Below are 15,046 nucleotides of genomic sequence, written 5' to 3'. Positions count from 1 at the left end.
ATGAAATGTCACCAGTGTAGTTAGGCCCTGTCTTCCTCTCTGAATTACATTTAGGCTACAATCAAGTCCCTATAGCCAAATGTCTACTTGATAAGTTTAAGATATCTATTTAGCTAGCCTTTTGTAAAGTTATGTCATCTCACAAGCGTGCATATTTTTGTATATCCTATTCAGATATATATTCCGATATGTATTATATTAATTGTCTATTATATGTATGGCTTTGCTGTTTATTAATAGGCCTAAATACTTAATATCTTGGTAGTATTTAGGGTATAATTTATATCTGCTCATCTGTTTGCATTTTCTGTTTCTACTGATAGCAGGACTGAAGATAAAAAAAAATCACGTTGGCCTAAAAGTAAGGCAGTAGGCTAATACAATAGGCCTAAGTAAGGTGATATGTGCAATATTGCAACCCAACACAAGGATATTTTCACAATATCTTTACTGTCAATGCCAAATATCAAAGAAACCAGCAAACCCAGGCAAACGGCAGCAGTTCTTAACAGGCTCTTCACTTGCTGGGGCGTCATCATTTAGAACCATGATACTGGAGCGCCCTCTACAGGCCAACGTTTCCTAATGAGGGATTTACCAGAGCCCGTATGTGGCATTACAATTGCAAAATCATAATCGGATTCAGTCACTAAAGCCCCTTTTCCCTCCAACGTTCTACATAATCAGACTGTTGCTAAGGATAGCTCTGCATACAATCAAAGAAGCAAAAAGTACACCACAAAATAAACCTTTTCCAAAGATAGCCTACATTTATAAACAACATTTTCAAAATAATATAGGCTTAAGTTATTTAGATGGAATAGTGAGAGCAAGGGTTGTGAAAGGAACAGGATGCATCTATGCAAATTTACATTCAAACTTTAAAAGGGTTGAAAAGTTGAAACAGAAATTAACATTTTAAATAATAATTTGCTAATTTAACAATACAGCCTACTTTATTGCAAGGGCTCATCATTGAAGACGGACAGTCCACCATTCTGATGCAGAGTGGATCCAATCAAATGACGTCCATCTGTCCTTCTGAGGCAATGTGCTGATTGGCTGGAATTGTCTATGTGGTCCGGTTTTGAGACACAATTGTTTGTTCCTCATTCACAGGGACAGGATCGTGAAGGAACGCCATTATTTCTCTTAGCATGCACACAGAACAGACAGCTGAATTTGGAAATGTGGATTAGAATAGCGGACTAAAAATCTCAGCAAAAAGGAGATACACCAGATATCTTTTCAAAGACTAAAAAAGGAACATTACATTCAGTACTGAAGGGCCAAGTTATTTCACAAATGGTACCCAAAGTAGGCTATATGCGCAGAGACAAGTGACATTATTTGCGTTATTGTATTTTGTCATTAATCATAATTGCACTAGAGGTGTAAAAGTTGTCCAATATACAAAGTTATATTCATACATAAAATACTTTTTTACATTCATTTCTATTAAGAGAACCTCTTTGTTTCTCTGTGTTGTAAAAACTTGTAAACCATGGTTTGCTTTCTCAATTGCAGAAGTAGGCTAGGCTACTAGTTACACTCATCAGCTGTCACGTTGTGGAAACCAGTAATTTGAGACGGACACTGATCCAAAACAATGTCTTAGGTGGCTCTGTGAAAGCCTCTTCTTTGCATCCAAGTGAAAGTTCAATCTCGCCAACCTAACCTTTTCCTCAAAAAGGTGATACTTCATTCATGACTTGTTTGCGCCACCCCATGGTCAGAGTGGGTAGTGCTGCACTGCAATGTGCTGGTGGTAACCTCCGTGGTGAGCACTATAGAGCAGATCTGAAGATGAAGGCGAGCTGAGGCCGGTGCACACGGGTTCATGGTTGTTCAGGACTGAAGTCAGATACTTTGCTTCCTCCCGAAGCCTCTTCACTTCTTTTCTTAAGGCAGCGTTCTCCTTTTCCAGGTTCTCACTCTCCTGGTGTACACACAAGCATGCAGACGGAAAAAAAGGGTTAGTGATTTCTGACACTCTCTAAATACAGACCCTTGATTGAACAGGCAAAGCCTAAAAAATTAATTATGATACATATACTGAAAAATCTGAATATGTAGTTGACCATATGTAAAAATGCCACTGAACCGTACAAGTAGGCTATTTTGTACCACCCCAAGTTTGTAAACACAAATCTTGTAATTATAGCAAAGGTATAATATATTCATCCTTATTGTATTGTTGTTATATCAGTGTACCTTTTGCAAGTGAAATGCCTGCTGCAGTAATATATTTCTGTAATGTTATCACTGTTGTCCTATATGTGCCCAAAAGGTAGCAATAAATAGGTTAAGTAGTCATAACCTTTCCAATCCAGTAGCAAACCTGGTCATCTGCCCTGGTTTGTGTGAAGTGTGGTGGTTCAAATGTGTCATGGGAAAGAGAATCTGCCTTCACATGTTTGCTTACAGTAGGTGTAGATATTGGGTTAGCAAATGGTAAAAAAAGGGGGGGGGGGGAACCCAAATAATGATCCTATGTACCTTATAGCATAATTGAAGAATGGTTTTCTTTCAGCTAGTTACTATTCTATGTGAAAGGAATGATTAGTTAAGATTGATTGGAATGATTTAAATTTTACCACTTTAGCACCAGTTTTACCACAGAAACTCCTCATCTCATTTCACTATCTGCACTAGCCTGTATATCATCATATTCATAAGTTTCATGTACTGTAATCTGAAACTATCAGTTCATTAGAAATTCATTAGTGGCATTTAAGGGAGCCTTGCTGTGTTCTCAAAGGTGTTGGAAAAACAATGCTGTGTGGGGGGAACTTCTGCAAAAGGCCTGCGTGTGTTTGTGCGATAGGAGCCTGGGGAAATGGTACGTGCAGGCCCTAATCTTACTGTCACAGATAGACCTGGGTAAGCCCCGACATTCGCGTCACAAAGCCAAATACGGCCCACGACTGCAGCTCAGCTTTTACGAGAAATGACGAACTACACCTCCCGTCCCGCGCCCACGGCCCACAGTCTACAGTGAGGCCTCGTTTACGCTGAAGAGAGAATGAGACAGAAAACCAATTCTCTTGAAAAAGTACAACTCAGGAAACATGTCACAGGGAGGGAAATTTCAGCTTCCTGTTTATCAAGTGTGGCTATGACACGGTGACATACACACACACACACACACACACACACACAATTTACACTGAGCATACCAGCTTCTGAAGCTCTAATTAAAGTCTGCTATCTATCAGTATCAAAAAGAGAAAACTACAGAATGGTTGCACAAGTGTTTGTACTCAGTGAATCTGAAGATGCAGAAGTTAAAATCTTTTAAATCTTGTAAATATGTCAGCCTTGACAGACGGTTTTCCACAATACATTTGAACTGATTTTGATAATGAACACTAGCTATACATATATTTAATAGCTCTTGTCACAAAATGTCCCTCTTGAGTATCTATGTTGACTGTCTGAGACAAGCAAAGTTATTAAGAGGACTCACAAAAATACTCCAAAATAAACCATCAAAACCTAGTGACACCTGATGACATTGAATGACCTGGCCAAGCAGGATGATGCAGGATGACAACTGATAAAATGGATGAGAAATGGACCGACATTTCCGAGAAAGTGACATTTCAAGAATTGCATAAGCAAAAGTGTGTATAGCCTAAGCCTTTGTCTGGTTAAAAAAAAAGGTTAAACCCATAACATAAATAATGTAAAACTTCAAGGTATACGTATAAAAAAAACATAAGTATAAAGATACATTTAAGTGTGACAATCCAACTTGCTGTGGAGGGTTTAAATGAGAACATATATAACACTTATGTCCCTGAAGGTATCATTTCATTTCCACTTTCATTTGAATGGGGAAGCACATGTATTTATGATGCAATCTTTACTGCTGAATGTGAAGCTATAGCTTTCTCCAAAACATGGTACCTTCTAAAGATAATTATGTTAACAATATAACACCCCCCCCTCCTCCGTATCAGCAACCACAAAGTTAACCAAAGCATGCCTTCAGTGTCAACGGATATGATCTCTCCTTCCCCTTCGAAGAGTGAAAGGTAAAAAACACCCCTTTCACACTGCAGTCAATGAATGTAGAGAGGTTAAAATGAAACTGACTGCTTTCGTCTTCAACAAGCTACCTATCACGTGTTGGCCTTCGGGAATCAACGAGAACAGGAGAGGAGAGAGCTCTGAGCAAAACCAGTGCCAAACATTTTGCAGAAAGTCTGTTGAATCAGTCATCCACTGTGCAGAATTCTGTTTTTTTTTTTTTCATTTGGAGGTGACCGGCAAAGCACCCACACATGATAATTAATGCCAAATTGAGAGGCAGAGATGGCACGCACCACATCCTGGGTGTGAAATGCAACAGAAGCCATGACACATCGCCACATGGTCAAGTCTTCACCATGTAAATATAATAGACTTGTATCCAGGCAGTTATCACTTGCCGTGTCTGCACAGATGCCAGGTGACTAACTGATTCTCCCCTTACATACCACTCCCTGCAAACTGTACTGCAACTGAACGATCGTTTTGTATTCTTGAATGTCTGCATTGAAGCTCTAAATATTTTTGAAATCTTTTTACATTTTCAAATCTTTTCAACAATACTATTTACAATGCCAGCTACATTAGCTTCACATTTTGTAAATGTAAAGGATAATTTTCTCTTACACTCTACATTTATGATATATTGATTTAATTCACCCATGTTCAGCTTTCACCCTGGCCAAAATCCCACACTACCCATCCCATATTACGGTGTAGTCAGTGTTTAGATTCACTGTGTTGTGTTTTGTATTATTATATTTTGATAGTATCTTGTTTTCCAACCCACACAATATTAACTGTAATCCCTGAATCATGCCTGTGATGATATCACCATGTGTCACATTTGACCTTTCAACCAAGAACTAGGCCATTGAATGTGGCATGGCATCCAGGAGGGCAGTGGAACTTTTTTTGGTTATCCCGCACAACGCTTCCAGAGAAACCATGCTTGGGGGGACGAGGGGATGAGTCGCTTACCAAATGCAAACTGTCTGCCTTTTGGGTCTGTCGTAGCCTGCTCTTCTGAGCGGCGATGCGATTTTTCTCCCTCCTCATCACCTTTCTCATGTCGTCCTGGGAGCCCTGTGAATTCGGACACGGACAAACATGTCACACATGCACACCATTACAGACTCATGTCACACATACAATGAGACAAGAACACACACACATACACATACACGTTCTCCACACTCTACTGGACGCTTCATAGTTAGCGGTCCAAACCTCTCCCTGGCCAATGGTTGCTGGACAAGAAGAATTATAGGATTTTAAGAACATTACTTCAAGCAATGTCATATGAGGATGGTGTAGCCAGTTCTTGCACAGGTCTTCTCATCCATTTGCTATTTCCTAGATTAAGAAACAGCATCAACGATGCAGACATTCTTTGATGCAAACTCTATTGCTGTAAGACTTGATAGTGAAAGATAAACAACATTAGAAACAGCCTGAGGTTTTTCTCGTAAACTGTATAGATGATGGACCTGCATCCACAAAACATGGGTCAGATGAAATTCCCTCTGTATTCTCAGTATGATAGATAACAAAAGCACAGAGGGGGAAGAAGCTGCTGGGCTGTGCTTTTGTCTCATGCCAATGATGAACTGCCCAGGTATTCAGCTTCAGTTCTCATTGGGTTTTGTGTCAGTAAGGTAGGTAGACAAACCAACAGCATAGCTTACTGTGCCTTACAGATTTGCATTAGTTGCTGGGCCTCACAGACAGACTCTTTTAGAAATGTATTAATTTAATTTCCCAGCCCTTTGAGAATCGTATTACTAATTACCTCCTGTGCATATGCCATGAACATAGTACATAGACCTCTCTATGCACTACAAGTAAGTTGGTTCAAGTTGAAGCTAAGGGTTTAGTTATTCTGAAACCACATACAATGGTGTTTCAATGACCTGAAACAGGGTGTATCTCATTGAATCAGTCACCATGCAACAGCTCACAGATAAACTCTGTTGTTGGTCTACCAATAAACTCCTTCATGTCGCCTGAAGTGACTGAGGGAGGCAGCACACTGTTTCAAACATTTGAGCGGAGAGTTTGTTTCCCAGTTTAGACCATAACTGAATCAAGAAGTGCAACCGAGGTTAGTTTCTGTAATGAAATGTCAATTATCACAAAGTTCTCATAGCTATGGTGCTAAGTTTGGTAAATGCATGATAAAACATGAATTCAGGGTGGAGATAGGGACTCCAATCAATGCACTCCATGCTTTATTGAATGGGACTTATAAGAAGTGCCTTTGGGAGCTAAATAAACTCTGGTAGGGCTAAAACCTCAACCTGCTATCATTCAATATGTCATCTTGACCACATTAAGTTCAATGGAAAACTGTGGCTACTACTCAGAAGAAGAAAAAATATCATTACTTGTAAAGCTGGAACACAAAATAATGTTAAATATACTGGGCAGCTAACTGCACATGTCTTTCCTCTCTGCATTTCACTATGGTGACTAATAAGGAAAACATATTGTCACCATCCATTCTTTTGACAAATATGAGATATGAGTCTCTCTGGATACTTCAGCATGTTTTAAATCGATAAAAACACTGAACCTGAATAGTGCACAGAATGGTATTAAAGCTACCAACTTGGAACAGAGCAAAGAGACCAGCCGCTTACCCGTGTGCTGCCCGGTGAAGGGGACCTGGTGTAGCTGGTGTCGTTACTGTCAGAGCCCTGTGCCATGCCAGCCTCGTTGCTGAGAAAAAAAAACCCGGCTTTCCTCTTTTAACTTCTGCTTTCTGTGTGCGTAGTGGCTCTCTGTGTGTTGTGTGTGTGTTCCAAATATGTACACTGGAGGTGATGAAGCGAGCGTTGCGCTGATCACTGTTTTGTAAATGAGCAATGCCTGTTTTCCTTTCTTTTTCTTCTCTCTCTCTCTCTCTCTCTCTCTCTCTCTTTCACACACACACACTTGTTGTCTTTGCCGCAGACTTTCTCTTGAGCGCTCTACTATTTGTGAGAGTCGGTCCTGCCCAATTAGCTGTGTCTGATGTGGTTTCTGATAAACACAGTGTAAGTGACACCAGACTGGAAGTCACATGGTCAGTGGAAACTTTGCATGAGAACTCATGGTGAGGGGCTGAATAATACATTTTTGTATGATCTGGAGTGCAAAGTTGTGCAGGTTTATGATTGAGTATGACTTCCCCTTTTAATGGCCCTTTCAATGCTGAACCCAGTCATTAACATGGCAACATCAGAAAAATACCTGACTTTTTAAAAATCAAAGTTCAGTTCAGGCTCCTTTTGTTATGACAGCAATGCGGGGGTAAAGCTTAATTATATACATTAAGACAGTAGCTTGATACTTGATGAAATGTTTGTTTTCTTGGATAAACCCACTTTGGCTTAGAAAAGGTTCAACAGCCTTTATCATAAATGGACTATTAAATCTTTCAAATAGACGCAAAATGAAGATTATAGACCCATAATGAAGGGATCAACTCTCTTCTGTATACTACAATAAAGAGTATTTGATAAACCATGGCTGCTCATTGCAGCTCTGTCTCTGTCTATCTTCATGGTTCACTGAGCAATATGGTGCTTCCCCTTGCTGTGAGACCAGCTATGGCAGCAGCTGCATTCAGATGGTCCTATGAATTCATTCAAAAATTCCACCAAATTTCACCCTGCAAATTACCATAAAAAAAAATCTGCACAACCCCCAATCCCCCTCCCCCAACCACACACACACACACACACACACACATACACACTCAAGAGGTTGTTGTAAAGGTGAACAAGCCCACACTTACGCTCAAGTGCTTATTTCCCACATGAATATTTTTTGGGTGGAAATTTCAAAAATATACTGTATCTGGAACCTATCAACGAATCAAGCATGAAGTAAGATGATACCACACTGAAGACATTATGCATCAGAGTGAGTGAAGTCAGGCCATAGCATGTGGACAATGCCCACAGCAGCAGCGCATGTATCTCTGATTCACACCATGAGGTGTTTTTGTGTGTGTGTGTGTGTGTGTGTTTCATATCTCCTCTGAACCTCATTAAAATAGTATTGCGGTACAGAGTGGATATATGGACTTGATAGAGAGCATTAAGGGTCTGTGAGTGGTTATTTGGGGTTTTACCATGGGCAGAAAAGCGGCTTGGCAGTGGTTCTCAGTTCCCTCCCTGCTATTCTACCGAAACCTTGGACAGCTGAACAGAGCAAACAGAACTGTGATATGCTCTGTTCCTGCTTTAGGTCTGTCTGCATCGACACTTTTCCAAAGGCAAGTCCATCTACATTATACTGGCTTCTTAACTATCGGGTATGTGCAGGTACCAGATCGTTTATACAACATAGAGAGTTACAGAAACCTTTTCTTTTTAAATAACTCATCCTCAGCATACTCAGTCATTATGTGATGTAATATCGTACTAATGAATACTGCAGTATGGGACTGTTACCTCAAGGAAAGAAAAATATATGTTGGGCATCATAACATAACATGTATAATGTGTACATATACCAAAAGCCCAATTATTTCTCTGTTTTCTGTGTATGTGGCACAAGTTATATAAAACTTCAATAATTCAATAGGCTACTAAACTGACATATTGTTAAAGTTTTATTGACAGAGAATTAGATCAAAATTACCCTTTTCAACTTGGCTGGTGAAGCTAAGATTTGTGTCAAATTTTTCAAATTACTCTCTCCCTGTACATTCAAGGGGCAGGGGTTTTAGTATTCTGTGCCATGACTTTAAGCCTCTATTAACAACTATATTTGATAGTCATCACAAATATCTAATATGGCTTTGGGCCTGATCTGCGTTACATTCCGATAAAGGTCTCTCTATTTGAGATTTTCTCTCCTTTTAAATATTTCCCTCGGCGTGGGTTGGCATCAGTGCAAAATCCTCTCGTGAGTCTTAGGACAAAATAGGGTAAATAACAGATTACACCAGGCAGAACAGTCCTCCCACGTGTGAAATATGTTCTGCCAACGTTGGAATTAAAACGCCTGAGTTGTCACTGATGGAGGGCACCCTTTTCTTTTTTCTTCTTGTGTCTCTCTTTAGTTCCATCACAGTTCCATCCCATTTCTGTATCAATAACATAAATAATAAAAGTGATTAGCACCCCCCCCCAGATAAACATATAATAACAACACAACTAGAGTCTGCAGCTTCTTGGACATGACAGACAGCAGAAGGTGGGTGAGGAAAACAGTCATTTCTTGATCTTTGACTGAAACAGCCTACTTCTTCTCTGGCATTTTCTCACGTTGTAGCCTACTATAACCTAAGGGATACATTTTGCTGACAAAATTATCCGGCAAATAGGCCTTCAACACGTCAAGAAATGAAATCTGTGTAGGCTTTTAATTGAGCAAGTACATACATCCATAGTCTTTTAACTGTCTTCAACTATTTTGGAGAAAAAGACTGGAGGTGACACGTCCTGTGCAAGTTCATGTTTTATAAAAATTGAACACGATGAGATTCACAACCCTCCAAGTTCAGCTTAGTTAAATGTATGCCTCGAGATCCGAACTCACAAGATAAGAATGTCATGATCCCTGTAGTATGCTTAAAGTACAAGGTTAAAGGAACACACCACCCAATGTCAGTAGTAATATATGTTCTTACCTTAACTTTCACGAGTTGAGTCATACCTCTCCCGTGTCGGTATGTGCACTCAAACGCTCTGGTGCGTGGCGCGAATGTGTTAGCATGTTGCTATGCTAGCGGGCTCAGACGTAGCCATAGAGGGAGGAAGATAGCAGTAATCAAAAACATCCACGTTTTCCCTACTTAAATACAGTTGCACGAGTAGTTGATTTTCCAAGCGAATAAACAGGAGAACTACAATGTGTGGCGCAATAGCACTTGGGAGTACTTCGACCTAGCGTAGTAATATTAATTAACACCTAATTGTAGATCCTATCCACCACAGAGTTCATGCTGGATCGACCCCTCAGCCTCCCCCTCCCCCTTCGAGGCACACACACAGTCATCCGTAAATAGAGACAACTTGCCCTGCTTGACTTAGCAAAGTAGCAGGTAGTGGTAAAGTAGATTGTGATCAATCATGGTTATAACATGCATTGTGAAGGGTTGTGATAACAAGCAGAAGTATTATAGTGATTTCATGGTGGATAGGATCTACAATTAGGTGTTAATTAATATTACTACGCTAGGTCGAAGTACTCCCAAGTGCTATTGCGCCACACATTGTAGTTCGCTTGGAAAATCGCCACGTTTCATGTTGTGTGACCTTACACATTTTTATCAACTACTCGTGCAACTGTATTTAAGTAGGGAAAACGTGGATGTTTTTCATTACTGTCTGTTTAAATTGTAACAGTGTAGAGGTTAAATGCATGTGTTTTATGTGAAAATGCCGCTGAGCATGCAGGATGCTAAGTACTAAACAGAGTTTACACCATTCTCTACCGGTGGTCCCGAGGTGTTCCAGCCGGCAACATATAGTGCAATTTGCCACAGTGCCATCAGAGGACATGCTCCCTCTCAGTCCTCTACAGTATGCTCAATAAAGGTTCCGTACCAGAATAAGGCCAGAGCTGAGTTATCAGTGACTAGTAACAGCCGTTATTTCCCTTTCCTTCAAGCCATGAGATAGTTTCATGTTCTGTTCCTGAAGTGGTGGTGGATATTTTCCATGTCAGCTGCCTTGCAAGCTTTTGGGGTGCATGCTGGTGAGAAAGCTTATCTCTATGGGATCAATGGGGTTAAAACAGAAAAGAAAAATAACAGAAAAAATGTATTAAACACGAGGGACACAAAACATGTAAGTGATATTATATTGTATAAAATGCTTTGACAGGGTATTTATATATAAAAGAATATGTGATAAACTGTAATGGAAACTCATATTTTATACAAAATAAAGCAACCTTCTTTATAACTCCTTTTCTGACTCACTGACATTTCTATCAGTAGATAAGCAGTAAATCAGGCCATTTGTGGTATATCAGGAAACACATTCCCACCAGAAAACATGACTACTTATGACATCATACAGGACTGCTACCATGGTATGTTCGTCATGACACAGCTTTAAAAAGTGCTGTCAAGTCCTAAGGACAGAAAACAATGTTACATTTACATTTATCCATTTAGCAGACACTTTCATCCAAAGTGACTTATATGAATTCTATTACAAGGATTGCAACTTGGGGTTTAGTGCCTTGCTCAGGGGCACAACAGTGGAAGCTGGGAATTGAACCCACAACTTTTCAGGCAACTACATGCAGATTTTTAAAATTCTAAATGGTAAGGCTCCACCACCACTCTGTGCTTTCATAACACAAAAAAAAACTCCAACAGTAGTGCTACAAGATCTGCCCTAAGAGGGGACTGTGTAGTCCCTCTTAGGACCAGTGCTTTTAGTCACCTATGCTTCTCTGTAAGAGCTTCTAATTTCTGGATCACTGTGCCAAAATCAGATAAGAAGTTGTACTTTCCAACACACTTTCTTAAGGACTGGCTTTTAAGCAGTCAGACATGTGAACACTTTTAATTCTTAATATCTGTAGTACATCACATGTATTCTGCCTGTTGCTAAGAGTGTCTGTTGACGTTTTATGTTATATGTGTAAAATTGTGTGAACGTTCTTGTTTGTGTTTTTCCTGTGTATGTTTTTTTTCTCTGTTTTTATCTCCATGAGTGATGGTCCTGTGTTGTTGTTGTTGTCTCTTTAAAGGATAATTTCGGTATTTAGCACTTTGAGTCCCTTTTCTGGTTTGCTTAGGATGAACTAGAGTGGTGGACACCGAAATTTTGACGATGGGTCCTGTCTCGACTTTCTGACTCGTTTTGAATTGCCTTTGACTGTTTCAGAGTGGCTGGCTATGGGCATGCACAAACATGTCCTTAAAACAACCCTTAACGTTCGTTTTTAAAACTGTGCAACTCACCGAGTGGTTAGTGATGTTTGTTGATGTTCCAAAACAAGTAGCGTAGCAAAATACAGTTTCTGTTGTGTTTTATTTGGCATTCTGTAAAATCCCATTGATTTCTGTTGGAAGACTCATTGTTCGTTGATATTACTGTGCTACCGGAAACGAAAAAGGGGGTCTGTTTACGGTTGTAGTCTTTTCCCTGTCAGACCTTCTTTTACTGTCTCTGCTTCAGACTCAAATATTGAGCGGAAGTTTATACGTGGTTGTGAGGTATCTGAAAAAATAGTTCCACAATAGCAAATAACACCGATTGAAATCATACATTGCGCCGATGATATATTTGTTTTTAATAATCAACGAACACCATTAACCACTCGGTGAGTTGCACAGAGCTATAAATAGGCATGCTGCACATCTAGGCATTACCATGTATTTTCTTCCATTCAACTAAGTGGTACATATTCATAAAACATTGGCAAAACACAACTGTAAGAGCTTGGGCCTCAATACGGATCCTAAACTGCTTAAATAATCGTTGCACATACAAACTTTCTGGTAACACTTTACTTGACGGGTGAGTTCATAACACATTCATAGCAAACTGCACATAAAGCATTCATGACTGTTTCATGAGACATGACTCAACATTCATACCAAACCTTTCATGAATGTGGAACATGTGGAATGACAACAACTTGTCAAAGTAAAAGTCCAACAATCACAAAGCAGCATTGCCGTTTTTGTTCCAAACCTCTTACCTGATCACATCACATCTGAGTCAATGGGCTATTCCAGTGCCAAAAAGACAACATGAGCAAGCAAATATTTTTTTTTCATCAATATCTTATGAAGTCTACATCAAATGTTACTATACAAGTTCTAAAGTATTCGTAATCACTGAGTTTAACACTGGGAGGTAAACTAGCCTACATTCAGCTGACCTGTACTTGTGTAACCTGGAACGGTCGTTCGGACATTCCCAGTAGCAAAAGATGAGAAATCCACCGCAAAGGTTACATCATCAAAAACGGCAATGCTGCTTTGCGATTGTTGGACTTTTATTTTGACAAGTTGTCGCTGTCTTCCACATTCATGAAAGGTTTGGTATGAATGTTGAGTCATGTCTCATGAAACAGTCATGAATGCTTTATGTGCAGTTTATGACAGCTGCTATGAATGTGTTATGAACTCACCCGTCAAGTAAAGTGTTACTTTCTTGGTAGCACTTTACTTGACGGGTGAGTTCATAACACATTCATAGCAGCTTTCATAAACTGCACATAAAGCATTCATGACTGTTTCATGAGACATGACTCAACATTCATACCAAACCTTTCATGAATGTGGAAGACAGAACGACAACAACTTGTCAAAATAAAAGTCCAACAATCGCAAAGGTAAACTAGCCTACATTCAGCTGACCCATATTTGTGTAACCTGGATACCATTCATTTAATCTCTCCAGCCTTTGTAAATATTTCATGAATATCTTATGAAGTCTACATCGAATGTCACTTTACTATACAAGTTGTGAAGTATTTGTAATCACTGAGTTTGACCCGTATTTGTGTAACCTGGAACGGTTGGACATTCCCAGTAGCAAAAGATGAGAAATCATCTGCAAAGGTTACATCATAAAACAAATAAATTTTTATGAAACAAAAATTATTTGCTTGACCATGTTCTGTCTTTTTGGCACTAGAGTAGCCCATTGACTCAGATGTGACGTGATCAGGTAAGAGGTTTGGATCAAAAACGGCAATGCTGCTTTGCGATTGTTGGACTTTTATTTTGACAAGTTGTCGTTGTTCTGTCTTCCACATTCATGAAAAGTTTGGTATGAATGTTGAGTCATGTCTCATGAAACAGTCATGAATGCTTTATGTGCAGTTTATGACAGCTGCTATGAATGTGTTATGAACCCACCCGTCAAGTAAAGTGTTACCGTTATTTGCAGTGAGCTACCTGCCTTGCCCACAGACTAGCGGTAAACCATAGGCCTGACAGTGTTGCTTTGTTTAGGCTATAAGATAAGGTTTATAAGATTTATTTCTGTCTACCCTCAGTAAATGTCATGTTAAGGTGAGTTTAACAGGTATGACCTTTACATTATTGTACTGAGATCAAACTCCCCATAGACTTACTTAAAATGAGTTAAATATAACAACCTGTGTAGGTTTTTATAGGCTGTATTATGCTATCAATGCATATAAATAAATAAAGATGCTGACTACATCTTCCCTGTTTTAGGACACTGTTTTTAATTCAATGCACTTTTGCACATGTTCTTGTCAGCATGTTAGCTGTCTGCAGGTGATGGTGAATGAGTTAATTGGGCCACACCCATTTTGGTGCTCTTTAAAAGGGCCAGGGTGTTGGTGTGTGAGAGACTGATTGATGTGCAAGTGTGTTGTCCATTTTTAAACATTTGGATAAATTAAAGAAAGATGTTTTCTACCAAAGAATATCCTGTTTTTATCTTTTTAAAACAAGATGGTGGACACTTTTTTCACATTTGGTGGCAGTGGTGGGATTATCCCTCTAGTTGTGTGGATTGGACCCACATTTCAATTGATTTGGAACATGAAGGTGTACTGCGGAGAAGGGGATGGCAGGCCGATGAAGAGACTGCTGGGGAAAAGATCACTGGAGGAGTTGTGCTGCTGTCCTGTTGGGTTGGCCTACGCCTGAAGGAGGAATAGCTCGGGAACTCCTTGATGCTGACGTGAGCCTTGTGGGGAGCTATTGCCAAGCCCAAGAGAGCAGCAGTGACCTGAGGACTTCCTGAATATATCTAGTGGCAGACTGGCCTTTGGCCTTGGGAGTAGGCCGGTGCTTGGATAGCCTGTTATCTGCTGGGATTGCAGAGGGCTGAGCGGTGTGGCAGGGAGTCTGGAGGCCTGGGTATCGGGGGGCTGTGTACTGCTAAGAGTGCAGTGTTGGGCCAAGAAGGAGTGATCTTGAAAAGACTGGCAGTCACCTGAAACATTTTTGCACTGATCTTTTAATGCACTGACTTGCACAATCTATGATTTTTATTTGCGCAAGCTTAAAAGAGGGGGAAGGTAATGTGAAGATGCTGACTACATCTTCCCTGTTTTAGGACAC

The 15,046-nt window shown here is 39.9% G+C and overlaps 1 protein-coding gene across 1 annotated transcript; it reads right to left on the bottom strand.

The window, feature by feature from the left end:
• Positions 1 to 431: 431 nt before the first annotated feature.
• Positions 432 to 6,994, bottom strand: batf (basic leucine zipper transcription factor, ATF-like). The gene is made up of 3 exons (XM_076272625.1): positions 6,678 to 6,994; positions 5,017 to 5,121; positions 432 to 1,939 (listed from the first exon to the last, which is right to left on the bottom strand). Exons 1-3 carry the CDS (start codon positions 6,741 to 6,743, stop codon positions 1,733 to 1,735), a joined length of 378 nt encoding a protein of 125 aa, XP_076128740.1. The 5' UTR covers positions 6,744 to 6,994; the 3' UTR covers positions 432 to 1,732.
• Between the last annotated feature and the right edge of the window lie 8,052 nt (positions 6,995 to 15,046).

This window comes from Alosa pseudoharengus, unplaced genomic scaffold (genome assembly GCF_046254945.1).
Source record: "Alosa pseudoharengus isolate Yale_2024_CS ecotype anadromous, Long Island Sound unplaced genomic scaffold, YU_APseudo_1.1 YU_APseudo_1.1_scf_7, whole genome shotgun sequence".
Taxonomy (NCBI): Eukaryota; Metazoa; Chordata; class Actinopteri; order Clupeiformes; family Clupeidae; genus Alosa; species Alosa pseudoharengus.
This window is presented reverse-complemented; position numbering and strand designations above follow the sequence as displayed.